Below are 23,531 nucleotides of genomic sequence, written 5' to 3'. Positions count from 1 at the left end.
GCTTTTAACGCAGAACTAACCGAATAGAAACGAAATAAAAGAAGTACTGAGGTTTTTACAAAGGCATTATGTTTCTGGATATTTGAATTGCAGTCGTAATAATGTATTATATAAAAAATATATATAAAACACACTTTATTACCTGTTCGAATATTTGACATTTCACCCTTCATTGTTTTCTTACAATTTTGGAAATATTGACCAGTCAGCTGAACATATCTGTTAATTGTAATGCAACGAGACATTGTAGTATTCCACTTCATTGATTCTGTTTTGATATTTGCTGCATTTGGCCAAAGCAAGCATCTGTATGATTTACCTTTTAATGTTAAATCGACTGTGGTGTGCCTAACAAGAATTGTGATCTGTTCGCTGTTGGAATTTTAAATATATTTTTCTCTTTTATGAAACTCTTTCACGAGACTTGCTTTTGTTGATGGACTTGTAAGTAATATACTTGATGTGAATTGTTACTACACTTGATACATATAAAGCCTCAACTTACTCAGATACTTGGCTTTTTGCAAGCCTGATTTAGGAATAAGTAGCCACATGGTTAAATTGCATCCTTCACAAACTGGATAAATATTTTATTTTATTTGAGAAAATAGCTTTCCTTTTCAACCTATTTGCTTGGTGGTATGTTGTTCCACCGTTTTCTTGGAGCCCATACTTTTGATGCTAAAGTGGTTTGAGAGTTTACTGGTTGAAATTCCCAAGGGAAGCAGTTGAGTTGCCCTGTTGATTTAATTGCAAATGACTCTGCACAGGACACACTATGGAAGACTCGCCGCAGCCAAAAGGTGGAGATGTCAGCCCGTTTGGAGCTGCAGTCTGCTCTGGACGCAGAAATGAGGGTCAAGCAGAGTATCCAGGAAGAGCTCACACGTACTAAGGCTGCTAACATCACAACTGAGGGGTGAACCACATGTTAATAGCTTCTGCATTACGCTCCTCTTTGTTCTTCTTTCTTGTGTGTGTTTTTTTGTTTTGTTGTTTGTGCAGTAATAATATTCAGTCATTCCATTACTGATAACCTCTGACATTCAAACATTTTCTGCTTGCTTTCTCTTGGTAAAGGTTCTTTCAATGGGATTTCATTGCAGACAATGAGGTTTGTGTCTCAGTGTATTTCATCGAATTCACCACGAGCCTATAACTAAATGATTTATATCAAGTATACAGTCGTTATGCAAGCTGCTCTCAATGACTGATGTGATTGCTCTGACTCCAAGCAAGGTTATAGTGCAATGAACATTATCACCAGCGTGATATTTAGGAGAACCGCTCATGAACATCGGTCAGCCTGATGTACTCGTAAATTAGCCTTCAACTGTCGAATCCTTTGGGGACAGAGAAACTATCTTTTTCTGATAAATCTTCTTCTTCAAACATGGAAAAAAATTAGAGAAAATATTTCTCTGTAATTTTTTCCATTGTTGAAGAAGAAGATTTATCAGTCAAGTGGTTGCATCAGATAAACGTAAATCCTTCCTCAAAGTTTGGCATGAAGGCCTTCTTGCCAAACTGCCTATGATTGGCATTAACCCTGTCCTCAATTATCCAATTTCGAGAAAGGCTTCCAGGAAACTTGCCGAGTGAGCTCTTTACTCTTGACAAAGCTCAGGATATGCCTGTGATAGATTACTCAGGTTATGCCTGACATCACCCATATGCTGTGTCACCCTCCATATTTGTCGAATGCAACAACCACACATCCTCTTTCATTCCCCATACAGTTAGTTTTGGAAAGATTTACCCTCCTCATGTTTTCCTTTGACCAACAACCTCTCACTCTTTATGAATCGGATTAACATTTTTTTATCCAATCTTATTTCCCTCGTTTTTTTTTTTAACTTGTTCTATTGCAGGGATCCACATATAAGGCTCTGGGCTTCTCCTGTCACCTCCACTAAATGTAACCATAAATATTTTCTTTTAAAAAGTTTATGGGGAAAATTGGCAAAATCGATTTCATGAGGAAAACACTTGCAAACCCTCACGTAGATAGATGTATCTCGCCATTTTTGGCTATTCCTGCTGTGTAAATGTTTGACCCTTTTAATTATTTAAATGAACCACTTTCCATTGGAATGTTTTTGTGTACTCTGGTAAACTAAGTTTCCAGCGTGGGTGATGTATGCATATTTATATTTTTTGTTTTGAAATATAGCAATATTTTTGTCTTTTAGGAAACTGCACGAATCAGAAAAATCTAACAAAGATTTACGTCATGAAATTGAAAAGCTGAAAAAGGAAAATGAAGATTTAAAATGTTGCGAGAGAGGTAATACAATGCCTTCGATTTGTGTTTCTAGGTTGTTTTCTCTATTATTTTATGGTTAATATTTTTGTCCCATTGAGGAAAGATGAACAAGGAAACAACATTGCAGATATGAAGTCTCAGCATATTTTGTGTCAATTGATATGCATTGCTTTGTGATGAGATGAGTCAGGAGATAAATGGGGAAACTTTGTACTTGAACCCCAGTTCCTTTTCTTAAGAAAATCCATTTTGTGCACTGCATTTGCATATTAATTGAAAAGTTATTTTTTTCATTCCTGAAAGCAGGGTTGTTCCCACGTTCTAGCTCCATCTACTCTATGTGTACAGTCACGTGAAAAAGTACACCCCATGTAAAGTTTTGACTTTTTCAACATATTTCAACATACAGCTATTTGATCTTCATTTCAACAATATTGATAGATAAAGGTGATATAATATAACAAATATCATGAAACATTTACATTTTGTAGTCCATTGTATAATTTAAATAAACATAAGTGCAAATTTCGCATGTGGAAAAGTAAGTACACCCTTGGCTCTAATAGGTGGTATTGCCCCCTTTGGCAGAAACAACCTCAAGTAGGCGTTTCTTATACCTGTCTACCAGTCGCTGACATCGACTGGGAGAAATTTTTGCCCACTCCTCCATGCAGAATTCTTTCAGCTGTGCAATGTTTGAGGGGTTCATTGCATGCACAGCTCATTTCAAATCCCCCCACAACATCTCGATGGGATTTAGATCCGGGCTTTGACTTGGCCATTCCAGAATCCTCCATTTCTTTCTTTTCAGCCATTCCTTGGTGGATTTACTGGTATGTTTAGGGTCATTGTCATGTTGCAAGGTCCACCTTCGGTTGAGCTTCAACTTTCCGACAGCTGGCCTCACATTATCCTCAAGCACCATCTGGTACAACGAAGAATTAATAGTGGATTATATGATGGTGAGCTGCCCAGGCCCTGATGCAGCAAAGCTGCCCCAAACCATAATATTTCCACCACGATGCTTTACAGTTTGTATCAGGTTCTTGTGGTCAAATGCGGTCTTTGGTTTTCACCAAACATGTCTTTTGGTACTGTGGCCAAATAGCTCCACCTTTGACTCTTCTGTCCAGAGCACATTGTTCCAGAAGTGCTGATCTTTGCCCAGGTGTTCATTGGCAAACTTTAGTCTTGCTGGACAGCAAAGGTTTCCTCCTGGCACACCTTCTATGTAGATCAAATTTGTGCAGCCTCTTTCTCATGGTAGACTCGTGCACTTTGACATCAACAGTGGCAAGTGCTACCTGTAGGTCCCGTGATGACATTCTGGGGTTCTTAGAGACTTCTTTCAGCATCTTGCGGTCTGCTCTTGGGCTGAACTTGCTGGGGCGGCCTAGCCTGAACAAGTTGGCAGTTGTTTGGAATCTTCTCCACTTGTAGATGATCTTCCGAACAGTCGAATGATTGATTTCAAATTGTTTGGAGATCTTTTTAAATCCCTTCCCAGTCTCGTAGGCATCTATAACCTTCTTTCTGAAGTCCGCAGAGAGCTCTTTTGATCTAGGCATGGTGACGCCGCACACGTCAACAATAAAGAGCAAACCAAACTAAATGTCTGAGGTTTAAATCGGACAGGTTCCTCCAAGATCCTCTCTAACGATGTTCTAATCATTTGCACCTGAGCTGGTGCACCTGATTCTAATTTTAGGTATTTGAAGTAGTGATAAATGTAGGGGTGTACAGTGAAACGTTGACTTACGAGTTTAATTCGTTCTGTGACCGAGCTCGTAACTCAATTTGCTCTTTTCTCAAATTAAATTTCCCCATTAAAATGCATTGAAATGCTATTAATCCGTTCCAGCCCGCCAAAAACCACACCAATTTTTTTTTAAATATACAGTATATATAAAAATATCTCGCGCTTTATATTTCACCTGTATGCAGCATACAAGTTGGCAGGATGGCCTGGACTGGAGGTACGCACACTTGACTCTAAACTCCAGCCTGGGTTTGAATCCCGACCCAGCTATAACCTGTCATGTCGGTGTTTCACAGGCAGGGTGATTCATCAATGTGTGTACCGCTAAACTGGGCGCCCCGTTTGCGTCCCATTAGTTGTTGGATGTTAAGGATCTCACCGTGTTTTCCACAAAGAGAAGGCGAGCTATCGCCGGCACTCTGAACAAGTTGTGGCCTGGCATGCTCTTCTCCTCTGCCGTTATATACATCCTCCTCGGCATCTTTTTCCAGAAGAGCCCTGTCTTGTCACAGTTGAAGATTTGCTGGGGGATGTATCGTTCGGCTTCTATCAGTTCGGCAAAAGTTATAATAAAATCTTCAGCTGCCTTCACATCCGAGCTTGCTGCCTCACCATGCCTGACGACGGAGTGAATGCCGGTCCTCTTCTTAAAATTATCAAACCATCCCCGACTGGCTTTGAATGACTTCCGATGCCTCGTCCGTTGATGTTCCCGCCGCCTGCTGCACCAAATCCCCGTAAATGTCTCGGGCCTTCTCACACATGATGTTCTCGGTCACGGTATCTCCTGCGAGCTGCTTCTCCGTCAACCACACAAACAACAACTTCTCCATCTCTTCATGGATAGAGGTCCGGAGCTTTGAAATAATCGTAACGCCCTTGGCTGGCGTTATAGCCTTTATCGACTCCTTCTGCTTCAAAATCGTACATATCGTAGAAGTACTATGATCGTACTGCCTCGCCAAGTCGACAACACGCACACCTCGCTCATGTTTTTCGACGATTACGTGTTTTATATCCAAGCACATCCTCTTCTTCTTCTCAGTACTGCCCTTGGCACTCAATTTCTTAGGACCCATGGTTAAAACTAAGAAATTTTCCAAAATAACCAAAATGCGAAAACAAAGCAGCAGCTATATACGGCAGAGATGCTTGCACGGCAAGATAACCACGTGACCGGAACCCACCTGGTGGCGGGTGGCGTAAGCTCCAAAATAACCAAAATGCGAAAACAAAGCAGCAGCGATATACGGCAGAGATGCTTGCACGGCAAGATAACCACGTGACAGGAATCCACTTGGTGGCGGGTGGCGTAAGCTCGTAACTCAGATCTCGGCTCGCATCTCAAAGCAATAAACCGCCCGAGCGACGGCTCGTATCTCGGAAAACTCGTAAGTTGGTGCACTCGTTAGTCAAGGTTTCACTGTACTTACTTTTTCCACATGCGAAATTTGCATTTATGTTTATTTAAATTATACAATGGACTACAAAATGTAAATGTTTCATGATATTTGTTATATTATATCACCATTATCTATCAATATTGTTGAAATGAAGATCAAATAGCTGTATGTTGAAATATGTTGAAAAAGTCAAAACTTTACATGGGGCCTACTTACTTTTTCATGTGACTGTATATTGTCCATTGTGTAAAATGCCCTTGTAATTAATATGAGCATATACGACCCATAGCTTCGCTGCCGGATTACTCAAAAGACAACATGTCGCATTTCACAAAGATAATCCATGTCTGTCTGTGAGTCTCAAATAGAAGATAAATGAAGTGAAACACATGAAAATAGATCTTTTGTAATATTTTGCCACTTTTCATAGTAATTTCTCTCCTTGCCGGCTTTGCAGAATCGAGACAGCAGGAAGCCAGTAATTCTATTATTCCAATACTCAAGACCCCACCTTCACCAATAGACAGAGTTGATGTGAGTTTTATCAACAGAAGCTACTTCATGACCAAGTCTGTTAAATTTCCTTATTTTCCATCTCTGCCGATGTTTGCAGCTTACAGTTATTGTTGAAAGCTATAACTGTAGCAGGATCTCAAGCAGCAAATGGTGACTTACTTGGATGTAAAATTAGGCATGCACGATGCGCTGTAGGTTTATGACACTTTCTTTTTTTTCTCAACATGCAATCTTTTCAGTTCAAGCTGACTTCCTCTTCAACATTTTTCACAAAAGAAAAAAAAGTAAGAGGTGATTTGTATTACTTTCTCCTTGGATCTCTTCCAGACCATTCAATTAGCCATTCCACTACCCTTAAAAAAAGCATTTGCTTTGTTGAAAATCTTTGGCCATTAGAAACCTCTCATTATCCATTTATATCATAAATTAGTTGTTCTTTGGAATTTTTTCTCTTGCATCTCTCATTTTTACACTCACCCATCTCATGTCTGCATTGAAACAGTAAAGGATGGTGTAGTTTGTTATTTAAACAGAAGGAGAAAGGGTGGTGCATCTTTATTTAGTATAAATAAAATGTAAGCGCTGACTTGTCTTTCCTTACGTTTAAACAACAAGTGAAACACCTGTCTGTAATCCCCCAGAATTGACATATTTTACATTATCACTTGTTATACATACTCCTACTGGGATCAGCACTCTGCCATACATATTTGCATCGAAAGAATTGGGGTCTGCACCCGCACCCCCACCCCCTTATTTTCAGTTTACAAATTTACAAAGATGTACTAAAAATACATAATCTCAATATTATTACCATTTATTTTTTACATTACATTGGACGTTCAATGTCACTGAACACTCATACATGACCAAAAAATTGACAAAAACAATAAAATTGACATTGAAAAGATTTTTAATACCTTAAATTTATTGAACACATACAATGCCGATAGATAGTCGACACCCTTTCAAAATTTTCATCTTATGTTCTGTTGAAAGGCCTGGAATTAAATTGCATTAAATCAGCCTTTTTCCACCTTTATTTACACATCGTAACCCACAACTTCCAAGTGAAAAGTAAATTAAACACTGGAGTTGCTAAGGAACAAAAAGATAAATGTCTGAGTGGCCCAGTCAGAACCCCGATCTAAATCCAATCGAAAATCTATGGCATGACTTGGAGTGCTGTCCATCAACGCTCCCCAGGCAACTTGACTAAGCTTGAACAGTTTTGTACAGAAGAATGGGCAAATATTGCTCAATCAAGGTGTGCAAAGTTGGTAGAGACCTATCCCAACAGACTCAAAGCTGTAATTGCTGTCAAAGGTGCTTCCACCAAGTATTCACTCGGGGGGGGGGGGGGGAGGGAGGGATGGGAGGGGTGGACACTTATACAACCAAGATATTCTAGTTTTGTATTTTTAACTAATTTTCTGAAATTTGTAGAATTTGTTTCCTTTCTTTTTACTTTCTTTTAAGTAAATTTAAAGTAAAGTAAATTTGTATAATTTGTTTACTTTGTTTTTATATTTACTTTCTTTATACATATGCTAGTTGGCGTCAGGAAGGGCATCCGGCCATAAAAACATTGCCTCAAAAATAGAACCATGACAATTTGGAGAAGATTGTCATGGGGACCGCAAGGCTAACCCCCGCTCTTGCAGGGAAAATGGCCTTAAAATGCCTGTTGTGTTGTTGTATAAATATGCTAGTTGCTCAGCATCCCATGAGATAATCAGCTGACTAACCTTCAGCATGAATTGGTACTTTATGACAAAGATTTGTGCCATTTACGTCAATGTTTGTGCTATTTCCAATTATGACTGAGCATTCCCAATGCAACTATTGCTAATTTCCCAATGAAATGGAAGAACACATGTTCTGCAAATGTTGAAAACAGGACAATCAGGCCAAGAATATTGATGAATTCGGAGGAATAATATTGGTAAAGAAATTTTGAAGTAATTTTCCATAGCACCAGTTTTTCCATTACTCGCCAAACAGAGACCCAACACCATCAATGATGGATTACACTTTTGTCAAAATTGTAGGCCTCAACTAAAAAGAGTCGTATTAAAAAAAAAAATGGAAAAAGGTTTTGTAACATTTGTGATACATAGAATCACACTTTTTTTCCTTTTCTTTTTTTCTAAAAAGTTTGCTTCAGGGCTTAGAATTTGGCCCACACTGCTCTTACTGCAAAAAGCGCTTTCCCTGCCCACACCAACCTGAATGCCTGCCCCGCCCACACCACCCTGAATGCTTGCCCCACCCACACTGCCACGAACAATCGCCACACCCACACCACCATGAGCGCCCAAATTGCCGCAAACACTTGTCCCACCCACATGCCATGAATGCCCACACTGCCACAAACACTCGCCACACCCACACCACCATGAGTAGCCACACCGCCACGAACACTCGCCACCCCCACACCACCATGAGCGCCCACATTGCCGCAAACACTTGCCCCACCCACACCACCATGAATGCCCACACTGCCATGAACACTCGCCACACCCACACTGCCACGAACACTTGCTACACCCACACTGCCATGAACACTCGTCACACACACACTGCCACGAACACTCGCCACACCCACACCATCATGAGTGCCCACACCACTGCAAACGCTTGCCCCACCCACACTGCCACAAACGCTTGTTGGGTAGGTGACAAGAATAAGCTGATTTGATTTTGGTTAAAGGCCGGATGAAGATCTGGCCTATCAGTGCAGGGATACAAAACGTAAACTGTTCAGCCTGGTGAAGGAAGGTATGCACACTACCAAGTGCCGTTCCAGTTGTTATTGTTGTCATTTAAAAAATACAAATTAAACGCTCGTAGAACAGCTACAACCCAGAACGGATCAGGATGCCATGTAACAAAACGAACAGTATAAATAGAGGGGGAAAACACACCAACAGCAGAGTTGAGCGACAAATAGTTGGAGGCTTGGACAAACAAGGGATGTGGGGAAGCCCAAGGGCACCCCCCCCTCCCTTCTCTGTAAGGGGGTTGGGGGCCCGACTTACAATTTTCACCGATCTCCACCAAATTTTACATGTGTTGGTGGTACCCAATGTCCCACCCCCCACCTCCTCCTTCCCACGGCTTGCCAATGCTCTTGACGGTAGCAAGTCTTTCTATTCTCTAAAAATTGAAGGTAGCAAGTATTTTAGCTCTTACACGAACCTCGATCTTGTATCCAAAAAATAGAAAATAAATAGAATGATCACACAGCCTAAATAAAATTGCCCATTTTTCAATATAAGGAATTTGATGAATTTTCATGGACAAAACTGGTATATAAGGGGTATTGGCTATAGTTATTATTACTTCAACGCTTTTGACCATATCCTATAAATAGCAACCAACATGTCATCCACAGCAACCAAGACAATAGTCATTTTCGTTCACAGCAATGTTGAGAGGAAAGAGACTGCTTTTCTTTTTTAGGTTTTTGTTTTTCCAGTTAAAAAAAAATTAAAAGGTGTCTCCTTGTTCTTTCTTTCAACTATAGGTGTCACTGCTTTGGTAGCCTGATAGCTGCTCGTAACTTTATCATTATTTTATAATTATTATTTTATTTATTATTATTATTTTATTATGGCTGGCAGGATAGCCTAAATTTATGCACACTCACCTCTGAGCTGTCTACCCTGTGTTTGAATCTCGACCCAGCTATAAACTGTCATCCTGGTATTTTTCAGGCAAGGTGAGGCATCAATGTGCGTGCCATCCCTTGGATGAATGTTGAATTGGGCATCTCATTTGTCAACATTAGTTGTTAGACATTAAGTATCCGAAAGTGTCCTTCGAGAAGAGTCGGCAAACTATTGCCGGCACCATGGCGAAATTCCAAATTCCTGCCCTAACTAGGCGAATGTCAGGCCTGGCCAAGCTGGTTCGTGAAAGACTTAGGGCCAACTTTCCACTGGCCTTCCCCACAAAAATCTGGGAATAATTGGGGCTGTGAAAGAAGAACAATTATAATTGTCATTTTATAATTGTCATTTTATTTAGCAAGTGTGCACATGTGGAATAATTTGCTTTCATATCTTGGCCTCCACTGGCATGTCTTCACGTCTGTAAATTCTCCTTGTTTTGCTAGTGCACATTTGTGTGGACTAAGATTATTTGTTTCAATGTAACATAGTTGGCTTTTTTGAGTAGAAAGCTGTAATTGTCCTGGCCTTATGAACTTTCAATTATTCCTTGTGTTCTGCCTTTCTGTTTGAATCTAAGGAGAAGGATCAAACACCACAATCCTTAGCTACTCCACAGCTGTCCCGAGCTTCATCCCTCCCAATGCACTCTAACCTGAGTACTTCATCCAAGGTATATAATTGCCCCCATATTTTACAATATCTCATCATCGGCCTTGTTTCTATTTACTTTTCCCTGCTCTTTTTATCACTTGCATGACGCACACTGCTATTGTGGCACATTCCTTGTCCCTTAATAGACATTTGCATTCCTCCAGTTGGTGAAACTGAAGTTGTATAAAGTAAAAACCCCATTGCAAATGGTTTCAATGTGAATACAACTTTCAAAACTTCAATTCTCTGCTTTTACTTGGTGATGTGAGAGGTGTTTTTTCCTGGGGTTTTTGTCACCGTAACTTAGCAATTTGAATTAAAAGTGGCTTTGGAAGCTTTCTTTGTTTATATAGACTTTGCCAGTGCTAGCCAATAGTACATGCATTCAGATGCAGTATCGACATGTAAATGCACATGTAAATATTACCACCAGACCTGTGAAAATACCAATGAACCGAGAGGACAATACCAATATACACCCACAAAATACCTTCGAGACCATCAGTCTCAATGGCCAACGCCTCTGGCCGTACTTCAATTATTTATTCCAAAGCTAACCAAACATGAAGTAGGTCAATTTCCAATATATGCCCACAAATCAAACAACAAACCAGCCCTCCAAACTTGCTTCTTATTCACAATTCCATAAATACAGTCGGACCCAGACATTCGCGGGGGATACGTTCCTGCAAAATGCTGCAAATGTCGAATCCATGGATGTGGTGGCATTGTTTCAGTGAGAAAAGGGGGATAGGTTCCTGGCGGTTCCTGATTCATAGGGGAAATTAAAAAAAGTTAATAATGTTTTCGACTGCAAATGCACATGATTACAGTTTCATAAAAATGCTTACAAATTAAAAAAACGACAATACCATGTACTGCTTCCAATTTAATGAATGAATGCGCTTGCACTTTGTTATGAAATCAAGTCGAGACCTCTTTCCCAGATATGAGGCTTTATTGAAATCTATCTCTCCATACTCTATAAGACAAAATAAAAGAATAATATTAGAACTACAAAGAAAGAACGAAATAGCATTCCCAACTAATATATAAGCAAACAAGTGACAATTAATATTCTCCATCATACCTCACTCAAGTGTCCACTGTTAGGGAATTAATTAATTTAGCCTTGAATGATTTGACAAGACTCAAGAAATTAATTGTCCAAGCTTGTTTCAGAAGTACAATCAGCTGATTTTAATGACACGTGGGAGTCCTCAATTCACTGATACCGATATTCAATTCAGAGTAACACATACACAAATAAAATAAAATAAAATCACCACGCTGGCTCAACACACTACATTTCATACATACAACTGAACCGAGAGCCTTGCCGATGTTCTGCTGCATGGCTATTTATAGTCGGAGATGAAAGAGGGAAAGGTCTAATAAGGTTCAGAGAGATAACAGACATTTCGGCATTTCGTGATTCCTCCACTCCTTGGCAGTCAGCTCTCTCTTCGTTATCTTCAACTCTAGCGGCCATGGATGTCACGTCATGAGGAACAGAGATTTCTAACTGTTTTTCTAAGATAAACAGAACTTACTGCTCCTATGAGATAAAAACATGCTTCGTGTGCGTGGGGACATCTGCTCTTTCTCAATCTCCCTCTAGGAGAAAAACAGGGTGGCAAAAGTTCCAATGAGTGAGAGTTATTTATACATCATTGTTACAAGATCTATATTTTAAATCTTTTATATATATATATATATATATATATATATATATATATATATATATATATATATATATATATATATATATATATAATATAATATAATATATAGGTATCGTATGAAAAGTCGTATCGTATAAAAAGTATATTATTTATGCAATATTAGACTAAAAAGGACTATATCCTTCCTATTCTCTAACCGAGCTTACTTGGCTGCACGGCTCTGAATCTCGGTAAAGGAGCCCAGAATCATTATGGTCTACAGCATAACTAAACTAGTTCTATCTCATTGTCATTACAATACATTTAATTAATTTAGAGGGTCAGGGACAAGTTTGAATTTGAATGCCTGCGATAACTCGCCTACCCCTGGCTTGTAGAGGTTTTTCTACTTCTACACCACTCAGAATACAGAAATGAAACAAACTACTCCTCCTTCCTACCCTACATTCCATTATATATCAACTCCTCAGTATCATCCCACAACTGAATCATCTTCTTCATATTTCATCACATTCTCCCTCCATTAAAAAACAAGCTAGCAAACAAATAGCAAATAAACAAGAAATCAACATAACACAGTGCAGATCTCTACCAACCAAAACGAGTAGGCGGCTAGCACAATCGACCAGCACGGGTTCGATAAACACCTTCAGTCCCGGGTCCTCGGAACTCGCAAAAGAAGGATCACCCTCTTCGGACCGCTTTCTTTGAGGGCTTCGCGATACCGATGGGACCGTAACCTCAGGAACCTTGACATTATCCTTAATCACATCATCCCCGATCGAACCATGCCGCGACTCTTTTCTGACGGGGAAATCAGCGATTCCGTCAACCTTCTCATCCTCGTCAATTCTCCTTTCTCCACAGGGTGCAAGATGCCCGACCGATACAGTAGTCTCGTCTCCGTCGGGCAACGTAAAGTGTGCGTAGTCCAAAATTTCCATGCGATCCACCAACGGTTCATATTTACTTTGTCTGACCGCTCGTCTCAGTAGAGCCGGACCGGGCTCCGTCAACCAAGAGGGTAGCGCTTGCCCACTTGCACTACGTCGCTGGAATTGAAACAAGCGCTCATGCGGCGTTTCATTCGTGGTTCTACACAGTAGCGAACGGATAGTGTGCAGTGCATCAGGCAATACGCGCTCCCACAGCTGCGGAGGCAAACCGCGAGACTTCAAGCTCATTGACATGGCTCGCCCAATAATCCCGTTGTATCGTTCCACCAGACCATTGCCTCGAGGACTGTACGCCGTGGTATGGCTGGAGGCTACACCTCGATCCTGGAGAAACTGCTTAATCTCCTGAGACAAACAGGCCGTACCTCTAACTGAGTGAACAGTAAAAACATCCGAGCAGTAAAAACAATTGCCAAAGGCATTCAATAACTGTCGTAGATGACATGTCTACGCACGGAAAAGCGAATGGAAATCGGGAGTACTCGTCAACAACTGTAAGGATATATCGGCGCATCCCTGCAGCCGGCAGTGGACCTTTGAAATCCACGTTCAAACGCTCCCACGGCCTTCCTGCATGAATCAGAGTTCCCATAGGTGGTCTGTAAAAACTCGGTTTAACCTCGGCGCACACAGAGCACGTCTTACATATGTGCCGGACTTCATCTATAGAAAAGGGCAGATTCCTACTCCGCACGAAGTGGGCCATCCGCATGCCCCCTGGATGGAAAAGCGTTTCGTGAATATCACGCAACTCGCCGGTGGTCATCCCCGAACAGACAGGTCGAGATAGAGCATCAGCAGCTAGATTATCTCGTCTTGGTCTATACACAATGTCAAAGCTTAAATCGGCTAGTTCAACGCACCAGCGAGCGATCTCATTCTTGATCTTCTGCGGATGGTGGCCATCGTACATAAATACGACGGACTGTTGGTCCATAAATCAACTGAAAATGGCTTGCCTAGAAGGAAGTGGCGCCACCTTCTGATCGCTTCTACAATTGCATAAGCTTCCTTTTCGATGGCAGAATGCCGCTTTTCATTGTCAGACAGAGTTCGAGAAAAGAACACGACTGGCCTTCCAGCTTGTTTGAGCGTCACCGTGATCGCACTGGCCGAAGCATCTGTCTCGACCATGAAAGAAAAGTCTCGTCAATCGAGGTCACAATAGCACTAGCGATGTCGTCTTTCAATGGTTGAAAGGCAGCCTTCACGGCCAAGGTTAGTGGAAATATTTTGCATTCTACCAGTGGTTTGATCTTCTCTGAAAACTGTGGGATGTACTTGGATTAATGAGCGAACAAACCCATAGCTCTATGCAACGCAGCGCGGTCAACAGGAGGGGCCATATCGAGCAAAGGTTGCAGCCGAGCAGAGTCAGGTCGTATCTTCCCTCCGGTCACGGTGTACCCCAAGAGATCTACTGTTTTGACTGAATAGCTACACTTATCCACATTGAAGGTTAAGTTGTATTTCTGAGCTATGTCCAAAAATCGCCGCAAGTTAGTATCATGGTCCACCTGATCCCGGCCGCAGACTGTGACATTGTCATCGTACACGAAAACATATTTTATCTGCTCTCTGGATATAGTCATGAATCGCCCGTTGGAAGCAAGAGAACACCATTAGTGACCCCGAAGGGAATCCTACGGAGTTGGTACAACTGCTGACCTGATTTGAAGGCGGTGTAAAGGTGATCTGTCTCCCTGATCGGTATCTGGTGATAAGTGCTTCGAAGGTCCGAGGTGCTAAATATCCTGTAGGTAGATACTTCCCTGACCATATTGTCCATCTTGGTTAGTGGGTAGGCATCAAGTTGGGTAAATCGATTGATCGTTTGAGCATTATCGATGACCATTTGCTTCCGGTGATTAGGGTAATTGACTACGAGCACTTGTGCCCTCCAAAGCGAGCTGCTCAGTTCGATGATACCCTCGTGTAGCAGCCGCTTGGTCTCATCAGCGATAAATTGAGGATCCGGGCACGAGTATCGCCTATACTTTACAGTTATCGGACGGCAATTTGGTGTCAGACACGAGAATAGCGGGGGAGGCTCGATTGACATCTCTGCCAAGCTACATACCGAGAAGACGTTAGGGGATTGTTCACCATTGAACTTCATCTCTAAACGCCCGTGCCGATTCAATAAATCAAGTCCAAGAAGAACATCGGAGCACAGATTCTGCAGCACCATCATCATAACATCCATATACAATATATCATTAGCTACCAAGTTCACCACAGAAAACCCTTTTAAACTTTGCCATAGGGCCACGGAAGCCATGCTCACGTGCTGAGTGGCCGGAACAGTGGGCCATCCATGTCTTCTGACAAGAGCTTGGCTGACGTAGCTTTCACTGCTCCCAGTATCGATCAAAGCATCAGCTGCTTCATCATTAATCACCATAGGTATCACCTCTCTCGCCAGGCTGCGAGGCGCGACCCCAATGACAGGCGCTGCTCTAGATGTGAGCGTGCGAACGAGCATCGTCTGTCTAGCCTTGGTCGATCTGCAGACTTTGGCAAAGTGTCCCTTCTTGCCACAACAGTTACACAACGCGTCTCGAGCTGGATACTGGCTCCTTGGGGTGTCGGCGATTCCCACCAAAAAAAACATTTCGCAGTCGTTGTAATCGGGCCGATCTCAGTGTCTGGACTCTCGCCGAGGGGATCCAAGCAAGCGGCAGCCTACTCGGGAGCTCACTCCGCGACGGAAACCGCTTCCGAGCGTTTCTCGGCAGTCGCGGCGCTTGTCGTCAGATATTGACGTCAGTACGTCTCAGACCGGACCTGGGCCAGTTGCAGAACCCTGGCCTGTTCGTACGCAACCTGAAAGGTCATAGCCTCGTTCTCGAGCAGTCGCTGACGAATGGCAGGCGATTGGAGACCAGTAATGAAGGCATCTCGCATTAGGTCATCGGTGCCCTCGATGGCCGTCCGAGCCAGCACCCCGCAGTCCTTGCCGAGTTGTCGTAACACTTGCGTATACTGCTCCAATGTCTCAGCCGTTTCTTGCCTGCTTCCGAATAACCGAATCGTCTTCATATTTCATCACCCACTTTATTAAAAGTGCTTAACCAACCATACCGTGAAACTAAAAAAGCAACAGCATGCACACACCGTTTCAAATTTTTATTTCACAACACACACAACTTTTATGATGATGGTGATGATGAAGAAGAATTAACGTGAACTCCTCAAACTCTGAAGGCGACCCAGGCGAAGGTGCTGATGTGCACAGAAAGGAATGTAGGTGAGTGCGCTGAATCCGACGCATGTGAGATTGCTGATGAGTCGTGTACTGAGGGAGAGGCAGGAGAGGGTGCTGAAGAGAATGCATCGCTCAGTGCATCAATTGTGCTGGAGCCACCCGCGCCAGCCTAGCCAGATGCTCGTAAATAAGTCTTGCCTTTGCACGATTGAGAGGTCGACTTAAAGGCATGCTCTTCTGCGCATTGTCCTATATCCATAAGCTTAGAGACTTCTCCATCCTTTCTATGTGGACGTCCCAGACCTCAGTGTCCACCTTGGTGCTTTGTTGCGCTCTCGCAGCAACACTTTCTCTGATTGCCTTCTCATTCTTCCATATATAGCGAACAGTTGATTTGTTCACCCCATAATGCCTGCTCAGAGAGGCTGCACTCTCCTCTTGAAAGCTGGTCTCCCAGCTCCACTTTGCCTCAGGCTCATCACTTTCCTCTGCCTCTTGGCAGTCGACGCATCTCCAGCACTGCTCTTGCACTTGGGAGCCATGATCGAACGATGAACAGAGCGAGAGGTGAAAACACAGGTCAAAGCAACGGGCCGTGAAGAATGATTGAGACCCAGGATACGGTGGACATAAGTAGCCGTGTGGGAATTGTGGTAGCTGCGGGAGGGGTGGGTTGTCTGCCCATTGTTTCTTGGGGGATTCCATATTGGGCAGCTGGTAATAGATGCGGTGAAATGTTTTAATTGTGTATGCAGGGCATAACATATGCAGCTGGTAAAAGATGCGGTGGAGTTTTCATTCTGCAACTAGCGGGGCGTAATGCATTGCGCAGCAGGTGGTAGATGCAGTGGAGCATTTTCATTGTGTAACAGCTCGGATGATGCCATATTGAGCGGCATGGTGAAATCACTAATAGATGCGGTGAAGCGGTTTCATTCTGGGCAGTAACTCGCGGTGGACGACTTGTTACGCAACTCGTGGGACATGTCGCGAGGCTATGTTCACAGTGTAAATGGTGGGACAATGCCACACAGCTCACTTATAGCGGCTAAAATATTTTTATGCGCATGTGAAAAAATAAAATGTGCGCCCGTGAAAAAGGTGAATATGCAGGGTCCGCGAATGTTGGGAACTGCCTGTGTACATACTCATTCACATTTACATAAACACGCTCACATCTGAAAAAACTTCTATCTTCTCCCGCAATCGTCACACCAGTAATCCTCACTATACATAATGCTCAACTCTGCAACTCAGCTCACCACATGCATTAGTAGTGTATATATGTTGCTTCTGGGACACTCATTTTCCCATTGACTTACATTTTAATTTTCCTCTTGACCTCATTGCCCATTAACACCTCTATTTCTCCCACCCTAATCTTTATGAACCTTTTGTCTATAGTACCTATCCTTAATGTTGTTCATTAGACCACTCAAACACTACAAATATTTGTTTTCCCTTATAGACCTATAATCCTTCTACATATCATCTGGCAGATTATCTTTGACCCACTCAAACATTGACCCATTCACTTACATGTTAATTTTCCTCTCACCTCTTTACGAACCTTTTAGCCTTTTGACACCTATCCTTAATGTTGTTCATTAGACCACTCAAACAATGATTCCCCCTTGGTTTTATGGTACTCTTACTATCAATGATCCCGAGTCGACCACTCAAACATTGATCCTACAAATATTTGTTTATGCGTGGGAAATAATTTAATTCTCTTGCCACTCCCTTCACCATCTAATATATTAACAAAAAAGATGTTTGAGTTTGGTTCTTTATTAAGATATTTTAACTGAGCTGAGATAAAATAATAAACCTCCCTCAATGTTCTTGTTTGAGCGCCTCCAGTGCCACATACCATTTTTAAATTAAAGTATATATTTTCCTGACAACCATCAAAGTTTTCCGTCCACTCAAAAATATTTCCATCTTTTTTACCCAATTCACCGGTATTTAAATTAATTCTCTTATTTGTTTTGTAAATTTTTGTACCATTTGTCTTTTCAATTATACCTATTTGATATTTTTCACATTCGTTATGTTTCCCATTTATATACCAAGGTTGATTACACCTCCACTCTTTAGTCTGGTTGGTAGTTGGTTCTATCATTTATATAATAGTAAAAAGGCGGCGGTAGCCCGTTAAAATCCCTAACCCCCCCCCCCCCCTTTTTTAACTTATCACTTATATACTTATATAACCATAAGGGAGACTATCAATTACATTTTCTAAAATAAACCTCATCATCAAAAGCCCCCAATGCTTTCTTATTCACCTCTTCTGAATATAATTTATGTTTATAACTTCTTATTCCATTAATCTTTCTAAACTCTTCTTTCTTTGTTGTTAAACAGTTATAATAATCCTTAAAGTTTATTCTTTCTTTAATAACATTTTTCTTTACACCTTTTAACTTCTTATCAGTCTTTTCAACGTTATTCACAATGTATTTATAAGCATAAGCCTTAGACCCTAATCCCACAAATTCACTCATGACATTTCCTCCTAATTCATCCTTAAACTTTCCAATCACCTTTTTATTTTTAGAAGAGAACAACTCACTCTCTGGACTGTAATTACTAGTGTCATAGATATTAATGTCCTTTTTCATGTCTGAATAAACATCATCAGTATTAATTTGCAAAATAAAACTATCTGTATCCATATAAAGTAGATTAACATCATTTTGATATTTCTTCCTCAAGTTATTATAAAAGTAATCATACATTAATGACTTTGATAAATCAAGAATTGATGTTCCAATATAAATAGGTTTGTCCATTTCAATACTCTCTTTAATCAAATGGATCGCACAAAAGTTCTCAGTAAAGACCTCAGCTCTAGTAAAACTCGGTCTATTAATTAATTTTGATGCTTGTTTCCAAGATGTTGAAAGTCTGATATTTTGTCTTTTCCTCACATTTTCCATGGTCTTACCAAAGACCGCATTATTCATCAACTTATAAAAGTCTTTCTCAAAATCTGTTTTTGACTGTTCTTCTTTGTGTATTAAAATCAATGTACTCCTTTAGCCAATGACTTTGATTGAACTTTAGAACCCTGTGGATCTTCCCTACTCTTAGACCTTCTGATAAATATTGTTGCAAATTGCTTTGGTGTAGAACATAATTTTTCTTGTCATATAATGTAGTAAGTAATTTTTCTGTTGATTCACCTATATTAAATGATTGTTGATAATCACTTAACCACTCCTTCTTTGGACTTTCCTTTTCACAAGCAAATGGGAGATCTTTGTGTAGGTTATGAAGTTCCTCTGGATATTTCAAATCGACCTCAAAATAATAACCAACCTTTGAATCATCCAATTCTTTTTGTGTAGAGATACATACATCTTGTAAAACCTTTTTGTAATCTTTTTCCTTTACCCATCTAAGTTTTCCATAAGGAAGAGCCTGAGACATTGCCCAGCCATACAGGTTGTTCTCATCATAATACATCAAGTAGGAGCTCTCTACCGATGGATCATAATTTGGAATAAAATAATAATAAAATAAAATAATTATGATGGATCATAATTTGGAATGTACTTGTTATTTGCTTGAGCATATCTCTTTGAACAGACTTGTGAAATTCCTCCTCTCTTTGCCTTTTCAATCATCAAAAGCATATCAACATCGGCAATCAAATCCAAAGCTTGTTTTGTCATTTTCAACATTGCACTCCAGGCCAATCCAGGTGCTGTGTAGTAATGAGCAGGATCCAATCCATATCCAGTGCGACAAACAGATCTAAAGGCTTCAAATACATCGGCCAATAAAAGCACATCAGTTTTGAGATACAAATCGTGATACTCGCCAAGATTCTTGATGTTATATTTTTCCCAAACATTTTGTGTGTGTACATAATCTTTATCAGATATATGACTGTTGTTTAATTTGTTATATAAATTTTCTTTTGAAGGAAGTTGTGTTTCATTGAATCTCTCAAATGAGTCACTATAGTCATAGGGGTAAATTCCCTTTTGTGTTAGAAAATCTTTATCTCAAAAATACTCTGAAAGACATGGAAACTCTTTGAGATTTTGAACCAAGTTAGCCAATGGACTTGCCATGATATTTAAATGTATCAAGAAATCTGATATGAGTAATAGGAGATGTGTGAATTGTTTTTGTGAATGAAATGTATTTCTGATCCGTGTTTGGAATTGCTGAGATGCTTCCAGAAGTCTTTGAGAGTTCCTTGATAAATAGATGTGTATCATAATGAGCGTTGTTATGAAGAAAAACAGGAATGAAAGAGGGGAGTTGATAATTAATATTACAACTTTGATGAGCCGGACCTCTATATTTACCAGTGAGATGACAATGGTCTCTAACCTTTAGAGCTTTACCAATTTTCTTCTCACAAATATGACAGGCAACCTTTGGCTGTCTAAATTCTCTTTTTTCTTTACTTGTTAAGGACATTGGTTTATTGGTTTCTCTCATTATCTTGGTTAATCGGACACAGTCTTTTTCTAGTCGTTTCACAAACTCCTCTGGGGTATTTGAGCCTCGATACACCTCTAACTTGTTATATTCATCACCAACGGATGATTTGATATAATAACAAAAACCACAAGGAGTATGTTTTTGATATTTATTTGTGTATGATTCTTTTGGATCTGGAGAAGCAGTATCTATTTTTTCTAGAATAATTTCAAAATCAGCATATATAACAAATGGATGTTTTATTGTTTTCTTTTCATCTTTGAATGTGATCTTTGAGCCTTTTTTAGGCATGTTGATTACCGTTGATGTATGTTCACCACAATAATTTGAATGTTTATCTAATCTTTCTTGTGTATGGAAGAAGTTAAGACAACGCATACAAATATATATTTTATTTGTTCTTTTACATACTTGTGGTTTTATTAATTTTGTAATATCTTTGATGTATGTATAATGTGAATTTTCGTCTGAATTAAAATATAGAAGATTAATATGAGTTTGTTTACAATTGTCAGAAAGCTTTAAAACCTGAATGTTGTTTGTTTCTGTTAGACCATAAACATTAACTGATAAATTATTCAACTTTTCAAATTTAGGAATATCATTTAAAGTCATCGGAAACTTTAGATCTTTCGTATTTAATGTATTCTCATATTTTTTATAATGAGATACTCTTTCATCATGAAAATGTGGAGGATGTAAGTGTGCTAGAATAGACCAGAGAAAACATTTATTGTCTTTATTTTTGATATTGATAACTGCTTTTCTATTTTTGATAACACTGGGTAAATCAATGTAAGAAGAAGCTTTTAGAGGATCTGATTTAAGAATATGAATGTCTATGTAAATAATTTTTCCTATATTGAATCCATTTCCTACGATTGAATTATCCACATCTTGCTCTTGTTTAATAAGTTCATCATAGACTCCTGATGTTTTAAAATCTTGATATGAAGATATAAAGTGTGGCTCAGTTCTCATGTATGGTGTATCTATAACTCCTTCGTCCTTTGTCATTTCTAATTTTACTCCCATATAAAATTTAAGTGGTTTCATTTCTTTTAGTGTTTTTTCAATCAACGTTTGAACAGCAGGTTTAACTATTTCTACAGCATCAACTATAGACTCTGGTTCAGGAGGTTTGAAGTTAAAGACTCTTATTTTAATATGTCCTTTGAATGTGCCATCAGAGTTTTTAGTTGTGATAAAATTTGATAAATGTTGATTTGTTTTATGATGTATTTCGAAGCCTTTCTTGAGGATATTTTTATTACAGGCAGAACAGTGTTTTGTTTCCTTCTGAATAGGAGATAGTAGGTGAAGTAGATTAAATGTGTGTTTGTTAGTTTTAAGGTGTCTTTTGTATTGTTTATATTCTTGTTCACAAACGTCACAATACGTTGCTTTGATTATATTTATATAGCAAAATTATACTTAAAGTAAAACACCTTTTTAGAGGCTTTTTTAAAGATGAAACTGTGCTTAAAGTAAAACACTTATAGAAGAAAGTGCCTTTTTACAGGCTTTTTATATATGAAACTATACTTAAACTAAAACACTTTTTCACTCAGAATCATCTGAGTCATAACTATCACATGAATACTCAGAATCATACTCAGTCATCAATAAAGCTACTCTCATAACTATCATTTGAGCACAAACTATTAGCATCATAACTATCATCTGAGTTCAATGAAATACTATCATCACCATCGTCCGGGTTCAATGAAATACTCTCATCACTATCGTCCGAGTTCAATCAAATAGTAAAATCTTCACTGCTGTAATGACTCATATTTAATTAGCAGGAAAAATATTCCCATCAATATCTATATACTTTCTTTCATTAACAGATTCAATCTCTACATTTTTAATATCAAAAGTTATCTTGAAATAATCTCTAACTATCATAGAACGAAATGACATTTCACCAGAAATATTAACATCATTCATTTTACTTAGATCTACACCCTTTGGATTATTAAAGAAAATACAAATGTCTCCTCTAGAATTATTAATGGTCTTATCATTCTTTTTCAAAGTATCACGATCGATCACTTTTTCAAGCTTTGAATAAATTGCCAGGAGTAGAGGAGAAACTTTTGTTAGATTTACTTTAATGGATGTCTTTCCAGGTATAGTTAGAGCTCTTCCTTCAAATGAAATAGAGGGGCTCATGTTATTTTCCATAACTGGTTTTACCCAAAAATTTCCATATTTATCTTTGTTCAATTTAACATCTTTGACATATTTTTCTATATCTTCCACTGAAGTAGAGATTGATTGAAATTTGTCTTTTGTGCTTTGAAACATTGTATTTATTAGCTAATAAACTTGCGTTTAGTTTTAGTAAAAATTTACTATAGAAATATGATAGAAGGATATTTAGAATTTCCAGACTCTCCATATGATAAATTAGAGAATTGTCCGGCTTGTGATAGAATAGGGCTTAATAATGAGGGTTCATATAAACAATGTATTTTCTGTGATTATTTTCTAATTAATGATAATAAAAAAATAAATAAATATATAACTTTTAAATTAGAACCAAAAATGAATTACTTTTTTTTTTTTTTTTTTTTTTGTATACAAGATCGAGGCTCGGGAAAGAGCGAACATTAATCACACAAAAAGACAAACCGACACACAAAACACAAAAAACAAGGGGAGCGGCAGACAAGATGGGGAGAGAGGGGGAAGGACACAAACACAACATTTGAGAGCAGGGACCGAGAGACATGGAGAGATCTGAGAGAGGGCGAGGGCTTTGGGGGGGGGGGGAGGGCAAGGGAAGGGGGTGGTGGGAGAGGTATAAAACATATGGACACTGGCGGGACTTTAAGGAAAGAAGTTGGAATTTCAAACAAGGTGGATCGATCTGGGGTGAATTAGCGGGGGTAGAAAAGATCAAGGTTTTGGATGGGGGAAGATAAGAGATGGTGG

The 23,531-nt window shown here is 39.6% G+C and overlaps 1 protein-coding gene across 2 annotated transcripts in view; it reads left to right on the top strand.

The window, feature by feature from the left end:
* The window catches only part of LOC137435358 (serine/threonine-protein kinase MRCK alpha), a 318,221-nt gene that overhangs the window by 194,358 nt on the left and 100,332 nt on the right, over window positions 1–23,531 (top strand). Inside the window, exons 19-22 of one of the 2 annotated variants that reach the window (XM_068129068.2) lie at window positions 771–919; window positions 2,193–2,287; window positions 5,886–5,962; window positions 10,199–10,291. In XM_068129068.2, coding sequence (XP_067985169.1) covers window positions 771–919; window positions 2,193–2,287; window positions 5,886–5,962; window positions 10,199–10,291 — 414 coding nt within the window. The remainder of the gene's footprint in view (window positions 1–770; window positions 920–2,192; window positions 2,288–5,885; window positions 5,963–10,198; window positions 10,292–23,531) is intronic. The other variant, XM_068129069.2, reaches the window with a different exon arrangement.

Source organism: Myxine glutinosa, chromosome 9 (genome assembly GCF_964187855.1).
Source record: "Myxine glutinosa chromosome 9, kmMyxGlut1.1, whole genome shotgun sequence".
NCBI lineage: Eukaryota > Metazoa > Chordata > Myxini > Myxiniformes > Myxinidae > Myxine > Myxine glutinosa.
Note: the sequence above shows the minus strand (reverse complement) of the source record. Positions and strands in the feature narration are given on the sequence as shown.